We start from the raw sequence: 16978 nt of genomic DNA on the forward strand, positions 1-16978 counted from the left end.
CACAGGGAATGCTGGGTGCCACGCTGTTGCTCGAAGCAGTTTGCAGCTGTGGCTGGAGTAGAGGTAAGCACCTACTAATTTATGCTTAAAGGTGCCTCTCGCTTTCCACCACCGGCGATGCCCACATCGGCCACTACTGCACTGAAGCTCAAACTATCTGTCTAGCTATATTTCTCCTAAATGTACCCGTTGCTAATCCCATGTATGGCAGCTCTCGTGAGAGTTCACGAGCAGCCACTGGATAGCGATGGGGATGGGCGGGTAGTGGGGAAGAAACTGCCGGCCAGAAGACTGGCTGAGCGGCAGCCATTGGCCGGGGAGGACGAGAGGAAAGCAGCGGCCATTGGGCAGGGAGGGCGAGAGGAAAGCCGAGAAGAGAACTAGAGGTGCAGATGCTCTGCGCCTGGTTCAGCTAGTATGCTAATAACTTGCTTGGCCCTGCTATGTGAAGGTTTTTGGTATTTTTTAACTTAACAGAAACCCTGTGGTGTGAGGGGGAGGGAGAATTCAGGTTGGGACTGTGGTATGAGAGGAGAGAGCTTAGCCCTTTGGCCCATTATGGGCCAGATTCAGGTGTGTTTCCCCCTAGGATGTGACTTTCCATTTGCCCTAGAAGGAATGCTCCCATGGGTCCCAGTAGGCTCTTTCCTCCTGAAGTAAATAGTTGTAGAGTGGGAGGAGTCAAGATTAGGGCTGTGGTGAGGAGAAACAGTTACAGTCTCCCTCCGCCATGCCACAGTTCCAGTGTGGATTGAACTCTATGCATCTGTTGTTATGTAGCATAAGTAGCACTACTCTGAAAACATACCTGTTTAGACATACCTGTTTAGTCAGGCTTTTAGTCCATGTTCTATAGTTTTAATTTTTAAAGTTACTTTAATTTATATATTAAGCTGTTTAATTGATTTAATGTTTTAATTGTTGTTTTTGTTTTGAAATAGTAAATCACCCAGCGATTTGTATGTGGGGCAGTATAGAGATGGGCTAAATAAATAAAGGCAAACTAGGCAAGCCCAGGCCAAGAACGAACAAGGGGGCTTTGTGGTTCAGGCCCCTGAGAGTTGGTGCTGGGAGATGTAAGCAAAACAGGTTTTGTAGGACTGTGTTTGAATTCACAGTAGGCAAAGTGCATTGGCAGTGGGGAAATCTGAAATTCAAAAATTACAAAGTGTAATTTGGAAGCTTCGGTTTTAAATGTACTTCACATCTCTTTTGGTGTTAATTTTAAATGATGTCTAGTAAAAACGCAAATTTAACAAATGTGAGAATGCTCTCTCAACTTGATGTAAAGATTTTGGATTGTTACAAGTAATCAGAACTGCTTTTACTCAGTACATTTTTTAACATCAGTCTTGTGCAATTTATAGGGAACTTTCTAAAGCTTTTAGAAAGTTTCCTGCTGATTTTAAGTTTTGTCATTATTATCAGTGTTCCTTTTCACTTAATGCCACATATGTATTCCCCATAACTAGGTGTGTGAATGGCATCCTCCTGAGAAGCTGAAAACACTAATCGATTTGGAACTGAAAGACACTGGAGAAACCCATTTGAGACTCTTGCAACTTTGCCAGGATGTTATACGATTCAGTGTGAAAACATGTATGAACTGTATTCCTATATCTACTGCTTTGTTTCCTCAGATACTATGTTATTTATCCAAATTTTCTTTTTGTCATTGCTTTTATTCTTTGAAAAGCAAGTTGACAGTTTGGCAAAATCTGCGTTTTCTATCATGTCTAACCAGAAAGATCTATATGCCTTCTGCTAATGGAAAGCCTCTTCTGCTCACAGAAGGACTGTTCACAAGTTAGTGGAAGAGTGTTGTGTGATTAAAGTAATGCCAGATTTGAAGGAGTTCCTCTGTTTGTGCAAGTCCCTGTGCGAGACTTCCAACCATGGAGCTTTCCCTTCACATCTAGTTTGGTCCAGAGTGTAAATAGCAAATCAAGCTTGGTCAGCCAACTAGGAATTGGCATATGGTCCTTCAGTTGCCAGAACTTGTGAGCAACTAATGTTAGGGCTTGTGGCAAAAAAGGAGCGTGGCACCAAGTAGAGGCACCTTTTCAGAACAGTGGAGACTAGGATCAGAGTGTATGGGCAGGTTCAGATGGCACACAGCATTTAAGTTAAATTTTGGTTCTAAATGATGTCTCTAGGCCTCAGCAGTATGCATTCCCTCCTCCCTGCTCATGTGAGCCTTCAAAGAATTCTACTTCTGATTTAGGTTAGGAAAAATCAGCTTAGAAGCAAACAAAGATTGTGATGTCTGAACCGATGCACCAACTTCCCTAAAATAAACCTAGATCTCAACCCAAGGTTTGAAGTGGGTTTCAGATTTTTGGGTTGCTTTGGGGAAGTTAGAATAAATAAAAAATGATTGGTTTGGACATCATGACTGATCTGATTGTAACCTAAAAATCAGGAGTAGAATTCCTCTAAGGGTTGCATGCAGGAGCATGTGCTCCTGAAGCTCAGAGATATTGTGGACCCAAGATTTAACTGTGATTCTATTTGAGTCTGCAAAACTATGGCCCTGTGTCTGGTCCTGTGTCTTTACAACAATTGTATCTAGTATATTATCCAATTTCAGTGGCTGTGGTGGGGGAAGGAAGATGCTCTCCTTTCTGGAAAGAAGTGTGGATATTAACAGACAGTTCATGCTATATATATGCCCAATTATCTACCCTTTATCTGAAGATGTGAAAGTTTATTGGTAAAGAATTCATTGAGCAATTTTCCTGCTAAAAGGGGGATATGTTTACACAACCATTAAAATCAGGGTAAGACTTGGGTTACCTTGTTTTGTATGATTGTGAGAACCCATGCATATTCCTCCAGCCCAGGTTGCTCAAAGCTGAGTAACCCAGCTTTTGTACCCTGCTCTTAACCAAGGCAGGAGGAGAGGAGAGCTCTCCTGCCTTGCTTTTCTGGTTGTGTGGATCCACTTACATTTTCTTCCCAGCCATTGGGGTCCAGCAGGCATGGGAACAATAGAGAGCTGTGGCTACAGTGGCTGTTGTCCATGGATGTGCCACTCTGCAAAGCACCCTCTGAGGCTATTCCCACGATGGGAGAAAACCGGGCTAAAGGAGCGAGCTAGCCTGCCAAAGAAGCCCTCCTCTTAAACGGGGTTAGCGGAGCGAACATTCCACTAACCACATTTTCCCTATCATGAGTCACCACGGCGCAGCTCCATGCCGCAGCAACTCGCAAGGAGACCCCCGCCAGGTGGCTAAAACGAGCATCCCAGTGTCGGGGGTCTCCCCAGGATGCCCCGCAAAAGTGAGGCTTCTGGGTACTGGGCAGCCCCCAATCCCTGCAGCCCCTACCAGCTCTGTGACAGAGTTGTGTGGGCAGCTGATTCAGCTGCCCAGCAACAAGCAGCTGCTCATCTGTGGACTTATCTCCGCAGAACCCTCCCAGGCTCTACACATGGATCGTGTGTAGAGCCTCTCTATGATCTTGTAGCTGGTGTGGCTTCACCTGGGCTTGGTCCACCTCCTGCTCCTTTGTGGCCATTCAGAGGGCAGCTGCAGTTGTCATGAGGCTTTCCAGTCTGTTGGCAGCACAAAGCATTCCAGGAAGGCCCACTAGGCCTCTGGAGGACTTTCCATGCTTGCAGCTCCCAATTTCAACAATGGATGCCTCACCTGGATTAATTGTGCATTTGCTGACCCAAACAGAGGTTCTAATTGTGTGCTGCCACTGGGGTAGGAGCTCTCTAACCCTCCAACCCACCCCCAAATGGCTGTGTGAACAGGCCTTTTATAATTTTGATTTTAAACATAGTAGGGCTGTTCTCATGGCGGTTAAATGGGTAGGACAAGTGTCTTATGAAGCTACGGGAGTTGAGCAAGCTCCCGATTTTTGGTCATGTGTGAAATAAATGTGTGAACTTGGTTGGAGGAGAGGAAAGTGTTTGTGTGGGAGGTAGTTGCAGGCCGTGACAGCATTTATTTATTTGTTTAAAATGTTCATACTCCACTCCTCCAGTACAATATTGCTCGGAGCAGCTCACAACAATAAAACAGATACAATGTTTTTAAAAAGTAATAAAATTTGCCAGATTAAGTAAACAAGTTAAAAGTCAGTCTAAAAGCACAATCAGAATTAAATTTCAAATTAAAAGTTATTTTAAAAGCTAAAAACTGAGAATTATAAAAACGAAAAACTAAAGAACCTACCAGATATAACCAAAGATGGAGCATTAAAAAGCCTCTTTAAAATGATGTGTTTTTAGTTGTTTTTTAAAAACATTGAGGGAGGGAGCATGGCAACGCTCTTCAGGGAGGGCGTTCCAAAGCTGAGGGGCCACAACTGAAAAGGCCCTGTCTCAAGTCCGCCTTGGGATTTTCTTAATGAAAGGCGGGGTATAAAATTAACAATACATACATACATACATACATACATACATACATACATACATAAAATAAAATAAGTCCCCGCCAACCGTATCTCTGTTAGTGGTGGAGCCATGAGCAGGGTCTGAGACAATGAATGGAGGGCCCTGGCAGGTTCATATGGGTGAATTTAGTCCGAGAGGTACCCCAGCCCCAAGCCATCTAGAGATATAAAGGTCAAGACCATCACTTTGAATCTAGCCTGGAAGCAGACTGGTAACCAATGAAGCTGCCGCAGGATGGTGTGACACTCGTGAAGTGACTTGTGCCCATGAGCATCCTTGAAGCAACATTCTGGACCAGCTGAAGCTTCCGAAATATCTTCAAGAGCAGCCCCACGTAGAGCGCATTGCAGTAGTCCAATCTGGATTTTACCAAAGCATGAGTGACTGAGGTCAGTATCTACCCAGCATATTATCAAGATAGGAGGAAATGCTGTCAAAGCCTGTCCCTGCCTCCCATGTGATCACTTTCCTGAAAATTGGGAGTGCTCACAGCTCCTGAAGCTGGGTAGGACTCTTGTCTTACTCAGTTAACAGTCATGAGAACAGCCCTATTATTTATGAAAAAGCAGTAAGAAGTGATTCAGTCTTCTAAAAATTTCATTACTGGAGAAGAAAACCAAGTGCTCAAGGCGCACAGTTAATATTTATCTAATCAATACTTACAAAAGCTTCAGAGGTAAAACCCCCAAGACTACAGTGTGTGCAATGTTAAAACAACAAAGTTTATCAACACGGTAGTTTTCGATCTGATTCAGACTGTTTTTATCTCAGAGTGGCTAGGTTATTTTAATACACTCTTCATTACTGATTTCGTTTTATCTGTTGTCTAAGCACCTTAAGCTATTCTCATATAAGAGAACAGACTGATATGATTTTAATTATTTGTCATTTCCCTTAATTTCTTGTATGTCTAAAGGGAAACGTAGAAAGGTAGAAAATACAAGAAAGATATTTCCAGAGATGCTGGCTGTTTCAACATAATGGAGAAATTAAATAACCAAATCAATCAAATGTGTATTTGATAGGGAAGTAATGAAATAAGAAAGCAAAATTATTTTGATGGCAGTTACTTCAATATCATTCCCCCTGAGTGACATGAATTTTGTTTGCACAAGTGATCTCATAATTTATGGTGATCAGGGAGTGGTAATATAATTTTATCACGTCTAACAAAGCTAAATGTAGAATGGGATAAAGTTTAGGAAGCTAATAACGGAAGAAATGGAACTGACTTTTAAACTCAAACTTTAATCTGGCCATGATAATGTTTGAGTATGTCACCCATCCCAGAAAACTGAATATTTTTTCATGGTCTCTTAAAACTGAATATTTTTCCCTCGTTCAATATTCAAATACTAATTTTAAAAATTCATATTTCAGAGAGCTCACATTTTTGAAATTCATAATTTTACTTGCAGATCTTAATTCTTGTGTAATGTATATGCATGATTTAATTAGGTAAACTAAACTCATCCATATATATATTCAGAAAGTTTGTACAAAGCAAATAAATGACTGAAAGTCTTTTTTTTTTTGGTAAGACCCCTGTGGTGAGGTGAGGCACAAGCAAATGAGACCAAAACCAAAATAATGATAAAACAAAATAGTTTTTCTTTGTGCCATTTTCAATATATACATCTCTTTTCCCAAAGTTAAAAAGCATAAGAAGAGCTGTGAATTTAATGGCTTATATTAACCAGATTTGTGTCTCTCTTTTTATAAATTTGCAGATCACCCACGATTTTTTAATCAGTTGTATGCTGGTATTGATTATTACTCTTTAGCAGCACGTTTCATTACAGAAGCATTAAACCCAAGTGTGTAAGTGTATTTTGTTTTTAATTAATCTGTTAAATCTGAAATGCTGTTTCAATGTGGCAAGTACTGGGCCCTGTAGATTTTCATAATGTGGTATATTTTTTCATATGTTACAGCAGAAGAATTAAGCTTGCCTTGCCCTATTGTAAACTCTTTTTAGGCACTTAAGTGAAATGCAGAGGAAACCCTCTTGTGTAAAACCTTATTTGCCAAAGACAATATACATTAGTGAGATTTGTCTTCTTATGATAAATGTTGGCTTGCTTGGATGACACTTTCATTTTGATCATCTCCCTCTGCATGCCTTCCCATTCCCAGATAGTGGTTTGTTTGTCCCACCAGACATCCTCATGTGATTATGACACTAAATAAGGAATATTCAGGTAGACCTGAAAAATGTGATCAGGTTCCTTCATGCAGCCTGGATACTGACTGTGTGGTCTGTGTACACTGAATTTTCAAACATATGCGATATTCAAACAATACACTCACATTATTATGTGCATGCCCGGTGGTCAGCATAGGGAAATGTGATCTTGCTCTCTCACTGTACATGGAGAGAAGATTGAAAAGAAAGTATTGGCACATTTTGGCTTTCCGGTGTGTGACCTGAAACTGTGTGAAAGGTAGAATGATTTTACTCTGGAGTCTGCTTGTTAGAATGACCACATTCCAAATGGGACAAAACCTTTGTCCGTTTAAGAAGGCAATAGCCCTTAACTTAAACAAATAATTGTTTATATATTTATGTTTTTGAGGGTGAACATTTTGTATGCTAGTCAGTTAAGGTGTCTGCCTTTTTCTCCTTTAGGCTGTTCACAATGGGACAGTTGTCCCTTTAAGAACATTCAGCAGGTGCAGCTTTCCTTGTCCCTGCAACACTAATAGGAGAAGCTGAACCTATGGAATATCTGTCTTCAGAGACCTTAAAGGAACTGAAACCTTTGAAGGAACATGGGCTGCAGCCACTGTGCCTCTGGTTCCAGCACTTCTTCTTGACAACTAGTTATCTCAGCTCACTTCTGACTGTGTACCCTCCCATCTGGGACATGATAAGAAAGAATGAAAGTCTCAGGAGGCTGAAACCACTTAAAATAGATCACTTGCACTTTTTACATTAATCCCTCCTTCCTGGTGACAAAGCTGGTCCAAATGCAAAAAATATTGGTTTTGTGGCAATCCCTGGGCCTAAAATGAATGAATTTTCAAAAGCATAGAAGATGCAGGAAGGTGCAGGGTTGATCCACTATGTGGGGGTCACTAGACAAAAATACGTATGAGTTATTTTGGATACATCAAAGCTAATGTGATGCACTAAAAAGCAATGTGATGCTCCCTCCCTCTTCAAGGGCTACCAGCAATCAGGGACCATCTTTCTCTGAGGTGATCAGGAAAGAGACAGTCATAGCCTAGAGAGCTGCAACCATCCAGCTCCCATGTTCCAGCTGAGATGGCCCTCTCTTCCCAACTTACTTTATTTATTTATTTATTTATTTATTTATTTTTACATTTGTATCCTGCTCTTCCTCTGAGGAGCTCAGAGCAGTGTACCTGCTTATTTTTATCCTCACAACAACCCTGTGAGCTAGGTTAGGCTGAGAGATACAGGACTGGCCCACAGTCACCCAGTGAGTTTCATGGTTGAATGGGTATTCAAACTCGGGTCTTCCTACTGCCACCACAGAGCTACTTAAGAACCATCTTGCTCTGAGAGGAGGGGAGAAGAAAGAAGTGGCAAAGTCTAAAGGACTCAACATGTAAATATCTGAACATGTTGCTTGATATATAGTTCCTATAAATCGCTTTGGGAAGTCTGCTGGGGGGAAAAACCCTCAGTATATAGATGTCATAAACAAACAAATAAAATACATATAGGAGCTGCCTTCTTGGACTATTATGCAAGGCGGACGATGTGGGTTGCACTTTAACTGATAATGAGGCTATTCTCACGAATGATCTAATGTCAGCTGTTGGGGATCTAGAGATTCCCATGGTGTTTGTGCTTCCACAGAGTAATAAAGTAGAATTTCTTCCCAATCTCCAGTTGGCAATGCGCCAACCCAACATGAAGCTGATACCATCAAGCCAAGTTCAAGATTATGGAAGAAAGCTTCATATCGGGTTGGCGCATTGCCAACGAGATGAGGGAAAATTTCTGGATTTACAAAATAGTTCTGTGGGGATGTATGTGCTGCAGGGATTTCTAGATTTTTGTGAAGCTGACATTAGATCAGTCATGCAAACCCACCCACTGTGAAAAGTCACTAACTGGCTGTGCCCCTATGTAGTAGGCATTAAGATTTAGTGCTTTAAAAGGCCATGGTAAACTAAAAAGTTTCACGTCTCATGCTACATTGCATATAGTTTGTCAAGTGACTCCTTAGTTCTTCTTGGAGTTCAATCTGTCTTTTTTAGTGTGTGTTTAAGTCCATTATAAAACCTCATGTGGACTTGGTTGCATTTTAGGGCACTCTGGGATACTAGCTACAGCCAGGGAAAGAATCCATCATATAACCACTGCATTGCACTCCTTAATATTTGTACAGCTGTTCATACTATCTGCCTCATTCTGGTTTCATTCACCTTCCTTCGATACATTTTTGCTCAAATGGTTGCCTTTTATGTCACATTTATATTTATTCAGGTATACCTATGAAGTGTCTCCAGTGTTCTTGTTAGTGGAAGAAGCAGTCCTAAAGAAAATGATTGAGTTTATTGGGTGGGAAGAAGGTGATGGTATATTTAATCCAGGTAAGGAGGAGAACTTTTTGTGCTTACTTCCATTCTGGTTTAAGATGATGTTTTACTACTACTGCCAACTGTACTGAAACATTTCTTGAGTCAATAGTGATGCTAGGTTCACACAGCAGCTGATAGGCTTTAGCCAAGTACATTTCCCCCCACTGGCAACTAGGGGTGTGCATGGTCCGGCGGGCCCCCGGTCCGGCATGGGGGGGACTGTTTCTTTAAGCGGGGGGTGGTGGTAGTACTTACCCCCCGCCGCTGGTCTGTTGAAAAATCTTCTTGGGGCGGCAGAGTTCCTCCCTCCCGCCCCTGCCCCCGTTGTTGTTTGTATTAGGCTTCAAAGAGACGAGCTTTGTAAAAACTTTGTAAAGGCTTTAAACTTTGTAAAGGCTGAAAAGAGACGAGCGCTAGCGGCACGCATGCGCTCTCCTCTCGGCGTGCGCGCTCGTCTCTGACGCTGCCGCGCGTGCGCCGCATATGTCACGGCGCGCGCGGCAGCGTCAGAGACGAGCGTGTGCTCCGAGGAAGGCACATGCGTGCTGCTAGCGCTCGTCTCTTTTCAGCCTTTACAAAGTTTTTACAAAGCTCGTCTCTTTGAAGCCTAATACAAACAACGACGGGGGCAGGGGCGGCAGGGAGGAACTCTGCCGCCCCAAGAAGATTTTTCAACGGACCAGCGCCAGAGGGGGAAGAGCGGCGGGGGGGGGAGGGTGTAAGTACTACCACCACCACCATCCCCGCTTAAAGAAACAGTCCCCCACCCATCCAGACCTCCGGACCGGTCCGGCGGTCTGTTCTATTGTGCCAGACTGAACCGTGCACACTCCTACTGGCAACCCAGTCCTTGAAGTGCAAAGATAGCTGTGCTTATTATATAGTCTATGCTGTTGTGTGGATTGTGAGGTAGGATGAGGGCTGATCTGTCCCATTCCTGTATACAATATGTAGAGTTACTCACGGAGGTTCTGTTCCTTGCCTACCGCCATGGCTGACGAAACTGTGAGTAAATAATGAGGCATTATGCTAATGGGAAAAGAGGGTTAGGTTCTAGAAGGTGCCGGGAAGGTTAAAAAACACACCAAAAAAGCATGAAAAAATGTGAAAGAACACAAAAATAATGTAAACTGTCTACTGTACCATGCTCCCATGTGCTTAGAAATGCCCTCAAATGCCCCCCCTCAAACACATGAAATCGTGGGAGGAAAGGTGTTTTTTTAAAAAGAAATGAGCCCCAAAATGGCTCCTCCTTGTCTCCTTCTGAGCTCCTACAGACAAAATGGGGGCTGGAAATGACCTCCGCAGTCACTTCCGTCCCTCTAGGAACTGCAGATACATGGCTTTTAACCGTTTAGTTAAAACCCATGGATACTGAAAATGGGTATCAATTAGACACCCACAAATATGTCGCAAATAGCAGTTCCGCGATTAACAAGGTTCTACTGTATGAGCCCCATCATGGCACAGCAGGGAAGTAACTTATTTCTGATTATTAGAAGCATATTGACAATAGCTATGATATGTAGAGTTTTTAGCTTGACTGAATTTTAGCTCAGGTTTGTTTAGGAGTTATAAAATGGCAAGCCAGTGTTTTGCTGCTTTTGCCCGGAAATGTTTTGCTGTTAGGGTGCTGATAAAAGGTAAACAGGTAGTGAAGCAATGGTAAATTTTCAACATACGAATATGATGAGTATTTATATACCGCTTTTCAACCAAAGTTCCCAAAGCGGTCTACATACAGAAATTAATTAATTAATTAAATGGCTGCCTGTTCCCAAAGGGCTCACAGTCTAAAGAAGAAACATAAGAAAGACACCAACAACAGCCACTGGAGGGATGCTGTGCTGGGGTTGGATAGGGCCAGTTGCTCTTCCCCTGCTAAATAAAGAGAATCACCACTTTTAAAAAGTGCGTCTTTCTTCAGTTAGCATGGAGGCAAAAGACAGTAAACACGTGACCACAAACTTCCGGTGCATTGTCATGGTACATATCTTCTTCAGGGCCTGGTCATGTAATGTGCTTGACCAGGTGAGATCCAATCAGAAAGCAGAAACAACTAGCATAATTAAAGATATTAAAATGATTGTATTAGATGGTATGGGGTTCTTTCACAGATCTTCGCTGAGGAATCTGTTGGTCCCTCATACCAGTTGAGAAATCTGTCTTGTAGCTGCCTACTTAGAATTGTAGGTTCTGAGATAAAGACTGTTCTTAAGTAAGTTCTTGTCTCTGTACGAGATAATTTTGAAAATCTTTGCCTGAAATTAGAACCTTACGTCTGATATGATGCTTCTCATTGAGCCTAGGCCAAGCTCAGTGTGAACAATCCATTTTAAACAAACCAATTTGTACAGTTTGGTGGATGATTTTTCTAAGTGATCCAGTATAGGATATTGCAAAGCTTTCGCTATGAGGGTGGTGCTAGTTTAGTGGAAGAGCATCTACTTTGCATGCAGAAGTTTCCATTCCTGGCATCTCCAGGTAGGGTTTGGGAAGGTGTTTGCGTGAAACCTTTGGAGAGCCACTTTCAGCCATTGTAGACAGTACTGAGTTTGATGGACCAATGTTCTGATTACACCAATTATATTGGTTTAAGGCAGCTTTCCATGTTTCTAATGTTGTGGTACTGTTTCATAGGACAGAGAATCAAACCAAAATATTGGGCTGTTCTAGACTATAATTTGGAAATCTAAAATATTAATAGATATGTGTATTGAGTGTGTGTCTGTTTCCTTTCTTTTTTTACAGGTGGCTCTGTTTCTAACATGTATGCTATGAACTTGGCTAGATATAAATACTGTCCTGACATAAAGGAAAGAGGCCTTTCAGGGATGCCACGACTGGTTGTATTCACATCAGAAGAGGTAATGAACCTTTCTCCTCTGTTATGCCAACAATGCATTTTGTGGAGGACGGAAGATGCTAGCACAAAGATTAAGTGCCGTCAAGTCGGTGTTGATTCTTAACAACCACATATATAGATTCTCTCCAGGATGATCTGTCTTCAACTTGGCCTTTAAGGTCTCGCAGCGGTGCATTCATTGCTGTTGTAATCGAGTCCATCCACCTTGCTGCTGGTCATCCTCTTCTTCTCTTTCCTTCAGCTTTTCCGAGAATTATGGACTTCTCAAGAGAGCTGGGTTTTTGCATAATGTGTCCGACGTATGATAGTTTGAGCCTGGTCATTTGTGCCTTGAGTGAAAATTCTGGATTGATTTGTTCTATGATCCATTTGTTTGTTTTCCTGGCTCTAGCTTTCTGTAGCCTGTTTTGACCAATTTGCTAAGCATTTCGCATATAAAATCACCTGCACCTGGCATGACTTGGACTCTATAGGTACTGTAGCAAATGAGACTGGGTTCTGCGTGTCTAGTGTTTATAGATTCTTTTTCACTTGTTCACCCTGATGATGTGGACAGGATCCTTGGTTTATTGAGTTCATTGACATGCATCTTGGTCCTTGCTCTTTGGCTCTTATAACCTGCTGAGGGTCTTGTGGCTGAGTGGGTGGGGACTAGGGAGGGCATTTAATACATCACTGTGGGTGATTCTATCCTGACTAAAATTCACACCTTAGGGTGTGATTCCATCCTGATTAAAAAATGGCAACTGTCCACCTTCTGCTGAAGAAGTCCTCCCTTGATCCCACTGTAATGGATAATTACTGTCCAGTTTAAAACCTTCCTTTTTTGGGCAAGGTGTTCAAGCTATTGATTGATTTGATTTATATACTGCCTGACTCCAGGGACTCAGCTCCAGGGATACCTGGAGGAGAGTGCTTATTTGGATCCTTTTCTGCATCCTGGCTTTGGTACAGAAACAGGCTTGGTCACTCTATTGAGTTACCTGCACAGGGAGCTAGACAGGTGGAGTGTGTCCCTTTTGGTTCTGCTGGATCTCTCTTCCAGTATCCTTAACCATGGCATCCTTCTGGACCTCCTGACTGGAATGGGCCCTGTTTTGCAGTGGCTCCAATTCTTCCTGATAGGTAGGTTCCTGAGGATGGTGCTCTGAGATTTGTGCTCAACACCTTGGCCATTGGCCTATGGTGTTTCACAGGGTTCCATCTTGTCCCCTGTGCTTTTTAATATCTACATGAAGTCACTAGGAGAGGTCATCTGGGGATTTGACACCTAGCTGTACATCATATTAGCATCCTCAGCTGGAGAGGCTGTGGCTGTCCTAAATCAGTGTTTAGAATCTGTAATGGACTGGATGAAAGTGAATAAATAGAAATTTAAATCTGGACAAGACAGAGGTGCTTCTGTTCAGGAGGCCTACTGACCCAGGACTGAGTTGTTCCCCGGTTATGGATGGGGTTGCACTCCCCTTCAAATAGCAGATTTGCAGCTTGGGAGTGCTCCTGGACCCGGCCTTACTCCAGGATTTCCAGGTGTCGGCTATGGCCAGGGGTGTGTTTGCCCAACTTGGGCTGGTGCACCATTTCTGATAGGTGAACCTCACCTGGCTACAGTTGTCCATGCCCTTTTTACCACTCATCTTGACTATGGCAATGCACTTGGGGCTGCTCTTGAATTCCTTTCAGAAACTTCAGCTGGTACAGAATGCGGCTGCAAGAGTCTTGACAAATTCAGAATGCTTTCTTTACATTGCATCACTACTGCACCAGCTGTACTGATTACCATTCTGTTTGGGGGCACAATTCAAAGTGCTGTTTATGACCTTTTAAGTCCTTTACAACTTAGGGCCAAGTTGCCTAAAAGACAACCTTCTCCCATTTAAATCTATCTGCCCCGTACGTTATTTCAGAGAGGCTCTCTTACATGTCCCACCACCTTCTGAAGTTTAACTAGGGGGAATGGGTGAGTGAACCTTCTCTGTGGTAGCATTCTCTTTGGAACTCCCTGCCACCTGATCTTCAGAATGCATATTCTCGTGACAAGAATCTGAAGACATTTATTTCAGTGAACCTTCCTCACTGAGGGCTGCTCCTTATTTGTTTCTCCCTTTCTACTTTTTGCTGTCTTAGGTTCTTTGTAGGATGTTTTTGATTGCTGCTGCTGCTTTTATTGTGTTTTTATTGTTCTAAGCTTTACCGTTTTTTTTAGCTGCCTTGAGTCTGCAGAAAAAGGCTGTGTATAAATGTTTAAACAAACAAACAAACAAAAGACTTTTAAATCCTTCCTTTTTTATCTTGTGTTTACCTTTCCCAGTCTTTGTTCCCTGCTGCATTCCTTTCCTTGGTAGGTCAAGTGAGGGGGTTAAGTGAAGATAATGTTTGTTTCTGTTTTATTTACTGTGGAATAGACTGATACTGTCTTAGACTGAAACAGAACATAATCATGCTCATTTCTCAGTGAAATAAAATAATGGCAATGACAAAAGAGAAACATTTGTTTTGTGCTTGTAGGGGGTCCCCCCCCCCCAGTTTTAGTGGTTACTGAATTGATAATGAAAAATAACATATCCCTAAAAGCAATCTTGATAAAAACAAGGGGTGTTTTTAACTGTGGGTCAAGAGGGAGCAATCTAGTTCAGAAAAAATACTTGGTTCAAAATTTATCATTTCATACAGTTCCTTATTGAGATATAGGAAAACTCTCAACAGTCATAAGCCACTATCTGAAAGAATTTTCCCCAAATTCATTAATGGTCCATTTAAAACCACCAGAGCCCCCTTTTTGTCTCTGTGTTTAAAACCTCCAGCTCCTTCATTGTCGTATTCTCCTTCTGATATCTACTTATATATACAGTTCATAACATGTGCTGTGAATCAGTAGTCTGCTTTTGTTTCCTTCCAGCTCATAGATTTTGCTGATGTATTATTTTCTGAGCCCAGAAAGGTTTGACATTTTCCAGTAATTCAATGTCACATTCTTTTCTATTGAGCCTAATAGGTAACTGTTAGTATACTAATGAGCTATTTTGTAAAAATCACTTGCAATTCAGATGAAATTCTCTGCCAAAGCCCAAATCTCTTGTGAGCAGTATGTTGCAGCTCTGCAAACGTCATTTAATTATTGATGTAATTCAGTGTAACAGAAGATTAATTATCTACCTATGTATGTGTTGTATTCTATCTAATAATATTTTGTTTGGACGTTTGTCCCAGTGGGGATCCTGTAGAGAGTGGGGGTGGAGTCAGAAAGCAAAGGGAGGGGAAGGAGAAAATGGAGTTGTTCTCAATAAAATCCCAGTTAAATCTACCTAAGATCACTTTGTGTTTGAGGAAGCAGTTATAAAACATTTGGTAACAAGATTTTGAACCAGCTAAGTGTGTGAGCCTGCAAATCTTGTGAACGTTCCTGCATCTTCCTTTCATTGCATTACTGAGCTTACTTTCCTGAACTGCTGTATTCTACTGTTGCTGCTGCTACTTGTTTATCTGGCTTTCTGAACTGCACAACCCCTGAAGCAAGGTACTCTTTCCTTTTGGATCCTGAATGCTGTTGATCTTAAAGGTGATCAACATCCTTAGTGGGGATAACATGGGCTCTGAGCCTCTGTCCCTGTGGAAGGATTCCAAGCTCCTCAAAGTGCTCTAAGGCTCTGCCCTTCGCATGTGAGGCGCACTGGGTATCTTCAGCTGCAGAACGCTTCTTATCTTAGTTCCATCTCGAATACTTCCCTTGGGATTTGCTTCTTGTCTGGTTCCTGAAAGAAAACGTTTGCTGTTTGATCTATTGGCTCTCTCTGGACTGTTTATGACTGCTTTTTGCATGGCACTTTTGTTCTGTCTCTAATGGACTCAAAAAAGACCTTCAAGCAGTTTTCTTCTTGCCACAGGACCCTTCCCTTTTTTGACAAGCACATACTCTGCTTGCTTTGTCTTGGGTACGACAAACTCGGAAAAGCAGAGAATTACAATTTAGAGTGGCCCTTTACGAGCAGGTTCTTCACCTGTTGACTTCAAAGCCACGCTCCCCCTTATTGCTGACGTTGTTGATATCGACGCTGTAGAAGTCAGGCTCGACTTCTCTATCTGCTACCCAAGGCTCTTTTAAGAAACCCAAAGATATCTTTAAGGATGGGCATAGGCACCAAAGGAAATGCAAACACTGGGAGCAGGTTTCTTCATGCCTCTCCAAACACAGAAAAATTTCCTCAAGATTGACGTCGACAGCCCCATCCTCACAGACTTCTCTCAGACCTGCTGCTCTGGCTGTGAAAGCCCATCAGCCATCTGCTTCGCTCTCAATGCTTCCAGCATTGCCGACGTTGACACGACCATTAACATGACCGTCAACCTCAACTTCAACATCGAGCTTCCTTCCCAGTGATACTGGGTGGTTGCTTGACATCGATGTCATCTATATCAGATGTTTTTCGAACGATGTCCCCATTGGCTGCTCAGACCAGGCTCTTCCTCCTCTTCACTGGAGCTAATTAAAGTCACCTCAACAGCACCTTGGACATTTCCCACGACATCTGTGTCAATCCTTTTGACATCTACCATTCCAGCACAACCAACTATGATGCAGCTACTGATCCTGACTGACTGCACTCCCAAGGGCCCACCCTAGGTCTCCTATGGCTACTCCTAAGGCTAATACTTAGTGCCTGTCTTTGGGTCTTACTTCCCAATGACATTTGACAACATTGATATTGAAAGCGTTTCCCTTCTTTCAGGATATTGAATCAATGCTGATCTCTCCAATCAAAACACCTTCTGGGTCAACCTTCAAAGGGTTTTCCCTCCATGGCCTAGATGTAAATAATAAGATCTCACATGCTTTGGAGATCCCTAAGATCTCCAAAGCATCCTTCTGCATCCCCACTTAGAACAACTCCACATTGATCTCCATCTCACTTTCCAGCTAACCCTTAGAAAGAAAGGCTTCACTTTTCACTCCCTATCTTCTCCCACTGTAGGAGATGGCTGGACCACTGGAGCTCCCCTGAGGCCTTGGACCCAGTTTTATATTAGAAGGTTCAGGAGATTTAAGGACTCATCTTACATGTCTTCCCCATCTTTTCTGTATGATTTATGAAGAGTTCAGACTGTAGAAGTGAAAAAAGATGAGATCTACCACTACCATTCAAAGTTGACTT

The 16978-nt window shown here is 42.4% G+C and overlaps 1 protein-coding gene across 6 annotated transcripts in view; it reads left to right on the forward strand.

The window, feature by feature from the left end:
- The window catches only part of GADL1 (glutamate decarboxylase like 1), a 184277-nt gene that overhangs the window by 81899 nt on the left and 85400 nt on the right, over positions 1-16978 (forward strand). For 5 of the 6 annotated variants that reach the window (XM_053263603.1, XM_053263606.1, XM_053263604.1 and 2 more), the window contains exons 3-6: positions 1473-1599; positions 6136-6226; positions 8868-8974; positions 11714-11829. In XM_053263603.1, the coding sequence (XP_053119578.1) occupies positions 1473-1599; positions 6136-6226; positions 8868-8974; positions 11714-11829 (441 nt within the window). Of the gene's footprint in view, positions 1-1472; positions 1600-6135; positions 6227-8867; positions 8975-11713; positions 11830-15074; positions 15346-16978 lie in introns of those variants that run through there. The other variant, XM_053263609.1, reaches the window with a different exon arrangement.

The sequence above is a fragment of the Hemicordylus capensis genome, chromosome 6, assembly GCF_027244095.1.
Source record: "Hemicordylus capensis ecotype Gifberg chromosome 6, rHemCap1.1.pri, whole genome shotgun sequence".
Classification (NCBI taxonomy): domain Eukaryota; kingdom Metazoa; phylum Chordata; class Lepidosauria; order Squamata; family Cordylidae; genus Hemicordylus; species Hemicordylus capensis.